Here is a 13,451-nt window from a genome sequence, read left to right as displayed (position 1 = left end):
ACCCAGGAAGTGAGAGACAATGCAACGGTTTTGGCCATTGTTCTTAGAGGCACCTGTGGGACGTGCATGTCCCTGCTACGTGACAGCTACCATGGATATGGACACCCTCGGGCAATGTGGGGGTGGGATTGCATCACCCTACTTTGATGGACATTTACAACTCTGCAAGTCAAGATAAAAGGGGACTGCAGGAGGCAGTACCCCAGCGACACACCAGAAGGACACCCTCGCTCAGTGCTCCCGTAATAGCTGGAAGCCACTCAACGCCACATGCACTCCTAACTCCTTTGCCTGGGGAGCGGGTGGCTGATAATACTGAGAAGGACTTCGAACTAACAACAGAGAAACATCGTTCCCCTGATTTTATGGAGTGGCTTCATAAAGACCCGGGCAAGTTTTTTTCGTTTTTCACCGATCCCTCTAAAACACGTGAAACCCAGCGATTCCCCGAAAGGCTAAAGTCTGCAGACTTCTGAGTGACTTTTATATTTCCACCGGACAATATATTATCCCCCAGACAACAGTCGAGATTACTTCTTAATGATGATTATTACTATACCTGCGCTTTAGATTGACTATTGACGACATGCATTATCTGAATGTTTGTATTAACCTTACTTTTGTGCCCCTGTATAAATAAAAATGTTTGAAAATAGTGACATCAGACTTCAACGGACCTCTCTATCTTTGCTGGTAAGTTATCCAGTTACGGGATACGTAACACTTGCAATTTACTTTGGCCAACGCCTCTCTCATACCACTTTGATTTCCTTTACATCACTGAAACACTGCTACATCAGTCTTTACTTTATCTCTATCAAATTACAAGTTGAACTCAATCATATTGTGATTACTGGTTCCTAAGGGTTCTTTTACCTTAAGCTCCTTAATCACTTCTGGTTCATTGCATAACACCCAATCCAGGGTAGCTGATCCCCAGGTAGGCTCAATGACAACCTGCTCTAAAAAGCCATCTCAGAAGCATTCAAAAACTCACTCTCTTGAGATCTATTACCAGCCTGCTTTTCCCAATCGACCAGCATGTTGAAATCTCCCATGATTATCATAACATTGCCTTGTTGACACACCTTTTCTATTTCCCATTGTAATCTGTGGTCCACATCCCAGCTACTGTTGGGAGGCCTGTATACAATCCTATATAAATTCTTCCTGCCTTTGTCCATCTTATTTTGTTTATATCTTGTTTTACTGTGGCAGCAGTTCACTGGAACAACATAAAAAGGGACTGGAGGAACTTAATGGATCAGACAGCATTTAAAGAGGGAAATGATGAGTAGACATTTTGAGTTGAATAAGGGGTATTGGTAAGATGGCAGCATGCTTGGACACAGCAGCCTCTATAGTTCCAAGCAAAGTGCAATTGTTGATCCAACAAATGGTGGAAATGATTGGCTTGGACATTTTTCTTGTGATCACATGGCCCTGTTGGATGTTGGTAATGTAGAATACTGTGAATCCAGTTCATTGGTGCATTGGAAAGACCGATGGCGGGAGAGCTACGATGCCTCGGTTGTTGTGCAAACAAAGCCTTCATGCCTTGGAGTCACCTGTTGTGGTCACAGGCGAAGAAAATGCTGGAGCTGGCTGTGTGCTGCTGGATTCTACACTGGGTTGGGAGTTGGCTGCTCCTGTTGGTGCTGCCATCCAGTGTTTATTCCCTGAATGACAAGTTAGATTGTATTCATCTGTGGCTGAATTTAAGCAAAATGAGGAACTGCTATGGATTGTTCTTGCAGAAACGTGGCTACAGGACGACATACTGCATCAATTTACAGGCCATGATATTGTTTTTTAACTGTCGTTTTTTGCTGCTATCATAATTATATGTGCTATTTGTGCTGTGTGAGCCCGTTGGTATAGTGTATTGCACTTTGGTCCTTGAGGAACAGTATTTCGCTAGGCTGTATTCCTCTATACAGTTGAATGATAATTGAACTTGAAATATCGAATGTCCATTTACCTCCTTTGATGCTGCCTGAATTCTAACACCTTTTTTGTTGCTTTGAACTGCACTATTTTACAATATAAAGCAGTATTATGGATTAGATGGATGCTATAAGGGCAGGTATACTACTGAAGTGGAAGCAATGAATGCTATGAGAGTACAGCCAATTTTTCTCTAGCTGTTAGCATTTCCCTGGTATGGCATTTCAGATAACTTAGTTGTCTATGGGAGATTTCTGGTGTGCTCAGCCATTGAAAGTTCTGATCATGGCGACACAGTCAGAGCCAGCAGGGAAGCATGGTGAAGAGTGATGCCTTTCTGGATATTTTCTGCTTTTGTTGCAGTATAAGTTCAGACAGTGAGAGTTGCCTTCAGCACAATCAAGTAGGCAGCTAATCTGTTTAAATTTGAGGGTTGTCTGAACACAAGTAGAATGTTCCTTTCCTTCTTTGCAACAGTGAAATGAGATCTTTAAAGTCCACTTGAGAGAGTAGTCCAGCCCTTGGTTTAATGTCTAATCCATAGCACTACATTTCCAATAATGCGGCAGTCAACAGAAGTAAAATATTAATGCAGATTTTATATTCTACCTCAGGAGTTGGACCTCAACTCACAATCCTCTAATTCAAAGATTAACACACATGAAAGGGAGACTTCCATTTACTATGGTTAAAATATCAGTTTAAAGCAAAGAAAACTGCAGTTGCTGGTAATCTGAACTGGAAGCAGAAAATGCTGAATTTGCTCGATAAGAAACAGACAATGTTTCGGCTGAAATATTGTAGAGATAAAAGCTTTGTTTTCCTCTCTTCGAGTGCTACCTGACCTAAATAAAAATGAGGGTGTTCATTGTGTATATTTTATAAATGTTAGCTGTAACTCAACCCCTTTGACTATTAAATGAATAATGCCTTTAACCTGAGAATTTAATATATACCAGCACAGGCATACCATCATCTTTATCATTCAGCTCTGTTGCTAGCCATGATTTTAGTTACAGTCAATCCAATAGAAGTTTTACTTGGTGTTCTTCTATGCTTTGTTCCTGAGGCATTCACTGTCCATCACCCATTCTTCGAAGAATCAACTATTCTCAAGAGTGGACTGTAAACATTGGCTTTCTGCATCCCCCGAATGGCTGGAAAGTTAAGCAGAAGCCTTTATTATCTTCACTTTACTGTGGAATTTTATTGTCCATTGGGGAGATCTATCTTTGAGAAAAATTTTGTCCAAATGCAGGCTTTTATTTCTTATTACTTTCTTAGTGAGAATTAAGTAGTGAGAATTAGATGAGATTTGACTATAATATTTAAAGTAGTCCACAGTTATTAAGAAACACAATTCATTACTTCAGATGAGGTGAGGCGTGTAGAATAGGGCAATTAATTTCATCTTGATATCAGGAACCCTCAACTCCTGAAGTAATATAGATGTAGCAGCTGTTCCTCAGTACAATATTCCAATAATACCTGTCATTGTTTAAATCCTACATTATCTCTACACAACATTTAAAGTATATCTGCACAATGTGTTAGAAGTGCATACATTTGTTGCATTAGATATGAAAGTAATAAATAAAGATGTTCTTATATTTTTGGGTTTTCAAACCCTCTAACAATTAAGACATTTAAATTTATTTTTTCAGCACAAGCTTCCAGTACTGTCAACTTACAAAAGGTTCATCCCTAACGTGAGTTAAAATATTACAGAATGATAATATTTGTCAAAGACCATTAAAGATTCCTTCAGCAAAGATTTTTGAATGTAATATAGTTCTGTAATTAGCAAAGCTTAAGTTGTCACCTGGATAGCTGGCACTTGGTTGTTGCATTTCACCAGATCTCAGTGAAAAGGTAGATTGAAATGTTCAGGCTAAGAAAGTACATTCTGCAGGAAAAGGTGACAAACTTATATCAGTTCAACAAACTATGAAGGGATATAGACACCATCAGCACAAAGTCTCATGCAGTCTAATACAGTATATTGGACTCTCCATAGTGGAATGGTTAGTTCTGTATTTTACAGCAGAGTGCACTGTCAAGCAGTTAACATTGAGAGAAAGATGTGTCATTGTTTGAGCTGCACTGTGGTTGTCTCTTTGCTCAATTAAACTCATATTGTTTCCATGGTTTCCCTCAAAGCACACATAACTGAATGAAATGGACAAAGAAAGACAGTTGGCTCTTTGTGCACCAAGTATCCTCGTCTTTTGGGATCTCCCACCACGTCTTCCCTCCAACAAAAATCTCAATCTGCTTGGAATAATGATAGGACCAACTTTTTCAAAAACTTCTCAAAGAACTGATGAGTTTATTGATTGGTTGGGGAAACAGATCAATCACATAAGAAGGTGGAGCTTAAACAACCTCCAAGTGAAACATTCCCTACATCTTTCAGTGTTCAGGAAAATCAAAAACCATCAGTGCAGGAATATGGAAAAGGACCTGAGAAGATTTCTGCAGCCCAGTCTCTTTCTTATGCTGTACTTGTCACATGCGAAGTCCATCCAAACAGGTAATTAACTGACAGACAGACATATTTTATTGATCCCAAGGGAAATTGACCAGTCCTTTTGAACTAATTTGGTTCATTAAATTGCACAGAAATCCCCTATTAAATTAATTTAATAAAAATCTGTTTTCTTGACTTTCAGAATTTACTCTGGCCAATTTGTGTTCTGGACATGGCTGTGCCCATTCTTAATTCCCATTTTAGTCGACTTACTTTATTTTCTATTTGCTTTTTTGACCATTCATTCATTTTGTTCTTGAACAGAAATGTACCATTCTCTTTATTTCATAAAGGACTGCTGTTCAGTTTTTTAACAATTTCTCCTCGTTGATTGACAAGCACGTTATGCAATTGTTCTGATGTAAAAAAAAGTTATTAGAATTAGAAACTACTTCACATTTTCGCCAGGCTTCTGTAGAGGCTTCAAATATTTCTGGTCCTTCTCCCTCATAACTGGATATTGGTGGAAAATGAATACTTTCCTGTTCTTTCATTTGTGTGGATCTTCAGGCAATGTTCTTCAGGCATGAGAACATTGACTTCTTCATGGGCCCTATCCCAGCGCTGACGATTCACTACTGTCCTTGGTTTAGATTAGCTATAGATTAGAAAAGAAACAAAAACATGCATTTTCACAGTACTGCATCACTGTCAATCCCAAGGAATTCTACAGCCTATTAAATAACTTTTGAAACGTAACCATTTTGCATATCTCTCAAACTATACTGTGATAAATTAATTTATTTTGTTGATGTTTATCAATAATAAAAAGGTCATTGGGACTCTAGGAATAACTACTTGGATTGTCCTCAAAATAGTACCATAAGGTCTTAATTTTTCCCATGGAGAGCTGATAGAGCCTTGATTTAATGTTTTCACTAAAGTAGAACAGTACAGTACTTCCTCATTACTGCAATTATGTCCTAATCTAGATTTTTGAGTTCAAGTTTCTGGAATGAAACTTGTACCCATAACCTTCTAAATTAGGGCTCTGATATTGTTGGAGAGGCAGATGAGCACAGGGCATGGATCAACACATGGAATTATGACATTGTAGCCATTAGTGAGACTTGGTTACAGGAAGGGCAGGACTAGCAGCTCAATATTCCAGGCTTCCATTGTTTTAGACATGATGGGGGTGGGGGGATTAAAGGGGGAGTGGTGGCACTACTATCCAGGGTAAGTGTCCTGGCAGTGCTCAATGAGGATGCACTGGAGAACTCATCTCGTGAGGCTTTATGGATGGAACAGAGGAATAAGAAAGGTATGACCTTGTTAATGGGGCTATACTATAGACCATGCAACAGTCCACGGGATTTAGTGGAATAAATTTATAGAGAGATCTCAGACTGTTACAAGACTGTTACTGTTACATAAGGTTGATTTTAACTTTTCACATATTGACTGGGTCTCCCATTCTGTAAAAGGGCTAGAGTCATAGAAAAGTATAGCACAGAAACAGGTCCTTTGGCCCATCTAGTCCTTGCTGAGCCATTTAAACTGCCTACAACCATTGACCTGAACCAGTACCTTAGCCCTACGTACCTCCACCATCCATGTACCTACCCAAACTTCTCTTAAACATTGAAATCGGGCTTGCATGCACCACTTATGCTGGCAGCTCGTTCCACACTCTCACACCTTCTGAGTGAAGAAGTTTCCTCTCATGTTCCACTTGAACCTTTCACCTTTCCTCCTTAACCCATGACTTCTGTTTGCAGTCCACCCAACCTCAGTGGAAAATGCCTGCTTGCATTTATCCTGTCTGTACTAGATGGTACAGAGTTTGTCAAATGTGTTTGGGAATTTTTTAACAGTACATAGACATCCCAATGGGAGAGTGTGCAACACTTGATCTAATATTAGGGAATGAGATAGGGCAGGTGACAGAAGTTTGTGTGGGGAATGTTTTGCATCCTTTAATTATAATGCCATTAGCTTCAAGATTAATTATGGAGAAGGATAGGTCTGGTCCTCAGGTTGAGATGCTAAATTGGAGAAAGGCCAATTTCAATGGTATCAGAATCTGGCAAGTGTGGTTTTCTGGCAAACTTGCTAAATGGGAGGCCTTAAAAAGTGAAATTTTGAAAGTACAAATCTTAGATGTGCCTTTCAGAATAAATAGTAAAGATAACAGGTTTAGGGAACCTAGGTTTTCAAGAGATTTTGAGGCCCTGGTTAAGATTAAAAAAAAAGTACTGTATTGTGGGTATAGGAAGGTAGGAACTGATGAGGTGCTTATGGAGTATAAGAAATGCAAGAGAACACTTAAGAAAGAAATCAGGAGGCTAAAAGAAGGCAATAGGCTTGCCTTCTCAGACAAAGTGAAGGTGAATCCTAAGAGATCTTGTAGATAGGTTAAGATCAAAAGGATTGCACAAGACAAAATTGGTCGCCTGGAATACAAGAATGGTAACCTATGCATGGACCCAAAGAGATGGGGAAGATATTAAATGCATTTTTTGCATCTGTGCTTACTCAGGAGATGGACATAGAGTGTATAAATGTGAGGTAAAGCAGCAGTGAAGTCATGGACCCTATACAGATTACAGAAGAGGAAGTGTTTGCTGTGTTGAGACTTATTAGGGTGGATGAATCTCCAGGGCCTGACAAGGTGTTCCTTTGGACCCAGTGGGAGGCAATTGCAGAAGCTGTAGGGGCTCTAGCAGCAATATTTAATTCATCTTTAGCAACAGGTGAGGTACCAGAGGACTGGAGCACAGCTAATGTTGTTCCGCTGTTTAAGGTAGACACTAAAGAAAAAACCAGGAAATTATAGGCCAATGAGCCTGACATTAATATTGAGGTAGTTATTGGAAGGTATTCTAAGGGACCTGATATATGAGTATTTGGATAGATATGGACTGATTAGGGATAATCAGCATGGTAATTTGTGACTAGCTAATCTTACAGAGTTTTTCAAGGAAGTTTCCAGAAAATTTGATGAAGGCAAGGCAGTGGATGTTGCAAGGACTTTTTGCAAGGCATTGACAAGGTCCCACATGGCATGTTGGTTAAGAGGGTTCAGTCACTTTGCACTCAAGAGGAGGTAGTGAATTATATTAAAAATTGCTTTGTGGGAGAAGCCAGAGAGTGATAGGAGAGGGTTGCCTCCCTGACTGAAGGCATCTGACTAGTGGAGTGCCGCAGGGGTTGGTGCCTGGTCTATTACTATTTGTCATCTATATCAATGATCTGAATGATAATGTGGTTAACTGGATCAGTAAATTTGCGGATAATACCAAGATTGGGGAATAGTGCACAGTGAGGAAAACTGTTGAAGTTTGCATTGGGATCTGGACCAGCTGGAAAAATGGGCTGAAAAATGGCAGATGGAATTTAATGCAGACAAGTGTGCAGTCTAGGAATACAGGCCCATAATTCATTGAAAGTAGCGGCACAGGTAGTTAGGGTCTTAAAGAAAGCTTTTGGCACATTGGCCTTCATAAATCAAAATGTTATGTACAGAACTTTGGATGTTATGTTGCAGTTGTATAAAATGTTGGTGAGGCCTAATTTGGAGTATTGTGAGTTTTGGTCACCTACCTACAGGAAAGATGTAAACAAGATTGAATGGGTACAGAGAAAATTTACAAAGATGTTGCTGGGACTGGAGGACATGAGTTATAAGGAAAGATCGAATAGGTTAAGACTATATTCCTTGGATTGTCGAAGACTGAATGGAGATTTGATAGAGGTATACAAAATTATGAGGGATAAAGGTAGGGTAAATGCAAGCAGGCTTTTTCCACTGAAGTTGGGTGGAACTACAACTAGAGGTCATGGGTTAAGGGGAAAGGTGAAAAGTTTAGCAGGAACATGAGGAGAAACATCTTCACTCAGGGGATGGTGAAAGTATGGAACAAATTGCCAGCAGAAATTGTGCATGCAAACTCAATCTCAACTTTTAAGAGAAGTTTGGATAGGTACATGGATTGCATGAGTATAGAGGGATATGCTTGGGGTGCAGGTCGATGGGACAAGGCAGCATAAGTGATTTGGCATGGACTGGATGGGCCGAAGGTTCTGTTTCTTTGCTGTACTCTATGACTTTATATCTGAATCATCCATATCACTGGAAAAGACTGAAGCCATTGTCTTTTGTTTCCATAGCCAACAGTGTTCTATAGCCATAAACACCATCCCTGTTTTGGAAATTGTTTGAGAATCTGTAACGTTGGCATGATATTTCACCTGAGCACAGACCTCAGAACACATCACCACACCATCAGTAAGACCATCTGTGCAATGTGGCCTGACTCCACCCCTTCTTCTTTTCATTTACTGAACTTTTTTGGTGCGTTCTTATAGATGATCATTCCAAGGCATCTTGGCCAGTTTTCTAGTCCTCCACCCTCCATAAAGTAAAGCTTATCCAGAACTTCATTGCTTATATCCTAACTCTTAACAGGTTCTGGTGATCAACTGAGCTCCAGCAACAATAGCTGACCAGCTCTGTAAATAATTTGGTAAATTCATAACTCCTGTTTTGCCATGTTCAAGCACGTGTTCCAAAATAATGGATCTGTTTTGTTAGTTTACCTCTAACTGTAGAATGGCTGTTGTAAAATGGAGAAAGCATTTATTTAGCTCTGTTTGTCAGCTTTAAAGTTTTTTTTAAAAAACCCTACACTTACTGTAATGAAATTTTCTTATTTCCCAAGGATGTGGCATAACTTGGGAAACAAGGGCATGCATGATGAAAGAGATTGTCTTGAATATAATGTTTTTCAATGCATTGATCTAAGTGAATAGACTCAGAAACTATTAACAATGGATCTAAGGGGTGACAAATTAAATCAGTTTTAAACATTTTTCTGAATATCCCAATTGAACTTCCCTCAGGCCCTGGAAACCTCACTAATAAATACTGAGGACACAATAAATCTCAAAGTCCTCCTTGTCATTCATGGGCTATATGGTCTGAGGAAAAGGATAATGCTTGATTTAAGCTCTGGCAGGTTTCTCATTAGGATTCCCACACAGCCCTAATAAAGGGACCAATTTATGTCTTTACAATTGTACTCCCCATAGGGTACCAGGACAACAGGTTGTTTCTGTTGTCAAAGCAAACCATTTCTACTTCCAGCAATTGCAATAAATTCCTGTAAATTGAGGGATTTTATGGCAATTCCACTGGATATTTACATCCACTTCTTACAAACAGGTCACTTCCTTTATTTTCATTTTTACATCTGCTCTCACATTAATGTTAATCCATCAAGTCTGATCATCTTATGATGGTCAGTCAGTAATGTAACATTTGCAAAGGCAAAATATCACTGTAGGGATATAAATACTCAGTTTCATGTCTTAGAATGGACTGCATTTCTATTTTATGATAACTTAAAAATAGACCAGAGAAAATGCTTGTATTTCAATAAAATGCAGCATTTTATTTAAGAAGAAATAACACCCTGCCTAAATCAATAGAAGACAGCCACATAAATAATATCTTTTTCACTTTTTGTTTATGATGATAGGTGAATGAAACAGATTGAATGTACATGAATAATGTTAATTATTTTATACCAATAATTCATTTGTATTTTCTGTTGCTCCAAGTTAATCTGGTGGATTTCTGTGGACAGACCATCAGGGCTGATGGAATCATTGTCAACTCACACCAAGAATCTCAGAAGTACTATTTTGTCACAGTCGGGACTGATTGTAGATTTACGATGCAAGCCATTTCACCAAAGGACAAAGTTCATTTCCAGTTTAGATACTTCTTGGTATATAGCCTGCTGAGAGAGTCTTCTATCCTTCAGCCCCTGACCTTGCCTCCTCTACTGCAGCGCAATGTGACAGGACCTCTGTCCCTTCTAAACACCAGTAGGTCTGGGACAGGAGCTGCTTTGCCACTCAGAGGAGAGGAGATCACTGACACATGCAATGCTGGATCATTCGTGCAATTCTATGATGGTAAGGATAGAACTTCTTCACCAATTGGCTCTCTTTTATGTGGAAAGAACATCCCTGAGCCAATTTTATCAACTGGCGACTACCTAACTCTGAGACTGGTCACCAGAGGTCAACAGCCCAGGGTGGACTTTGTTGGACATTTCACATCTTACAGGCCTGGTGAGAACTTTTCAGTTAACTTTTTTTTTCACCAGTATATATTTTTTTCTTTTTGGGTACTGTCAGTATTCAATGAGATTTACAGGGACTTGTTATTTCCTGCTTATCACTGCTGCCTGCCGCACCTCTAACAGTGTCTGCTGCGGAGTCATCAGCCAGGGACCACCGCTCACTGACGTTTCAAAATTCAAGAAGTTATCTTGGTGTTTGTTTGTGATATATAGCATTGCTGATAAGTCCAGATTTACTGCCCGATCCATTTGGATGTAATGATAGAAGGAGGAATGACTTGGTTCCTGAGGTTACTGATTGTGGTCAAATACATGTCTTCTCTGATGATGGCCAACATAATTGCATGAATACTCCTCCAGCTTGCACTGTAAAATCAGCACTTCACTCCCTTTAATACTGCCATGAACAGAGAGTTCTGCATAAGATAGGTTGTGAGGTCATGATCTTGCCTAGTTTTCCTGTGTTGGGAGGGTGACAGGTGAAAGATTTATAAATTATAATGTACACAGACAAGGCGAATAGTCAGAGTTTTTTCCCCCGCTTAGGAGAATTTGAAACTAGAGAGCATAGATTTAAGGCAAGAGCAGAAAGATTTAAAAGGAACCTGAGCTTTATCATGCAGAGAGTGGTGAGTGGTGAGAACAAGCTGCCTGAGTAAGTGGTAGAGGCTAGTACAATTGGAACATTTAGATAGGCACATGGATAAGAAATGTTTAGCCCCTGAGGAAAAGTGAGATGCATCAAAAGTATAGTGCAGAAGATGACAATATTAGAACAGATTTGCTGGAGACAGAAGATTGGAGAATGGTTCAGATTTCTTCAGGTTGTGGTAGTCTATGGCTTGTGGTGGATATTGGTTGGAAACCTATGTCCTGAAATGAGATGGAGCAATTGAGGAAGGGGGATATTCGGCCTGCAGAATCTGTACCAGCTCTATGGCATAGCAGTCCAGCTAGTCTACTACTCCACTCGCCCTCTCCCCACACTGCCTTCTCCCAATAGCCTGGTATTGCTCCATGTTGAATACAGTAATTCAATAATTCAAAGTATGTTTATTATCAAAGTATGTATACATTATACGGCCTTGAGACTCATCTCCCTAGAGGCAGCCACAAAACAAGAAATCTGAAACAACCCATTAAACAAAATCCAACAAGCACCCAGTGTGCACAGAGAGAAAGAAATCATACAAACAAAAACAGCTTTCAGAACAAAAGTGAGTCCATAGACACGAAGCCTGGAGCAGATCAATTGGCCTCAGCCTCCGTGCAATGAAGAGCAGGGCAGTGAGCAGAACCAGCCCAACCCTCACCTCCAGTCCTGACACCCTGCTTTTTCAATCCATCCGGCTGGGCCTTTAAATCATCCAAACGTTGAATAAGGCTGAAATATTAACTTTTGGAGTGCCCTCCAGACTCTAACTATATGTAAAACAAAATTTCAAAGGAAGTTATTGTATTCTCTGTAACATTCTCTAAAGTCTCCTTGGTACATTATTTAGTGTTTTGAGCACAATTACACAGAAACAGAGAACGATACAGCAAAAAAACAAGCTCTTCTACCCACTGAGTTTGTTTAAAATAATTAAACTAATCCCATCTCCATTCAAGTAGAAGGAAGGGTAGGATTTAATTATCCCCATAAGTGTTTACTACATGGATGTGCATCAGATGGTTCAAACTGGATAATTCAAGTGTGTTCAAAGTTTTCTATGTTGCAATATTAACTCCATACAAAGTAATTTATTTATTCAAAATAAAGCAAACAAATAGTAGAAATACTCAGTTAACTACATCTGTAGGAAGAAAAACAGTTCAGATCAAAGACTCTTCATTGGAAGGTCTTTGACCTGAAATGTTAGTTCTGTTTCTCTTTCCACAGATTTGGTCTGACCTGCTAAATAATTCTGGAATTTTCTGTTTTTATCTGTTTTCTGTTTTGATTTTAACTTCTTTATTCACTTGCCTATAAGACTTGCCTTATCAGTACTGACTTTGTGTCCTGGCATTTCTAATGCATGATAGTAGCTGCTTGTTAAGTATCGTGTTTGATGATGAATGATTGTGCAAACCAATTTAACAGAATAATTGAAGATTTTTTTTGTTATACAAAATGAGAGATAAGAGCCAGAATGAGAATCAGGTTTATTATCACTGGCATGTGTCGTGAAATTTGTTAACTTAGCAGCAGCAGTTCAATGCAATACATAATATAGAAGAAAAAATAATAAATGAATAAGTAAATTATACTACATGTATATTGAATTGATTAAAATTGTGTAAAAACAGAAATAACATATATTAATAAAGGAGGTAGTGTTCACAGATTCAATGTCAATTTAGTAATTGGATTGGATGTCAGAGGGGAAGAAGCTGTTCCTGAATCGCTGAGTGTGTGCCTTCAGGCTTCTGTACCTCCTTCCTGATGGTAACAGTGAGAAAAGGGCATGCCCTAAGTGCTGGGGATCCTTAATAGTGGATACTGCCTCTCTGAAACATCGCTTCTTGAAGATGGAGCCAACTAAATTTACAACCTTCTGCAGCTTCTTTCAGTCCTGTGCAGTAGTTCCACCCCACCCCCCCATACCAGACTGCAATGCATCCTATCAGAATGCTCTTCATGGACCATCTATAGAAGTTTTGAGTGTTTCTGTTGACATACCAAATCTCTTTAAACTCCTAATGAAGTTTAGCCACTGTCTTGCCTCCTTCATAGCTGCATCGAAATGTTGGGACCAGGTTAGATCCTTAGTGATCTTGACACCCAGAAACTTGAAACTGCTCACTATCTCCACTTCTGATCCCTCTATGAGGATTGGTATGTGTTCCTTCGTCTTACCCTTCCTGAAGTCCGCAATCAGCTCTTTCATCTTACTGAC

At 39.3% G+C, this 13,451-nt stretch overlaps 1 protein-coding gene across 1 annotated transcript in view; it reads left to right on the top strand.

Annotated features, from left to right (window-relative positions):
* The first annotated feature begins 3,600 nt into the window (after positions 1-3,600).
* The window catches only part of ldlrad2 (low density lipoprotein receptor class A domain containing 2), a 30,430-nt gene continuing 20,579 nt past the window's right edge, over positions 3,601-13,451 (top strand). The window contains exons 1-3 of the mRNA XM_059951681.1: positions 3,601-3,656; positions 4,108-4,480; positions 10,043-10,561. Of these exons, the coding sequence (XP_059807664.1) occupies positions 4,126-4,480; positions 10,043-10,561 (874 nt within the window). The 5' untranslated portion in view covers positions 3,601-3,656; positions 4,108-4,125. The remainder of the gene's footprint in view (positions 3,657-4,107; positions 4,481-10,042; positions 10,562-13,451) is intronic.

This window comes from Hypanus sabinus, chromosome 27, assembly GCF_030144855.1.
Source record: "Hypanus sabinus isolate sHypSab1 chromosome 27, sHypSab1.hap1, whole genome shotgun sequence".
Lineage (NCBI taxonomy): Eukaryota > Metazoa > Chordata > Chondrichthyes > Myliobatiformes > Dasyatidae > Hypanus > Hypanus sabinus.
This window is presented reverse-complemented; position numbering and strand designations above follow the sequence as displayed.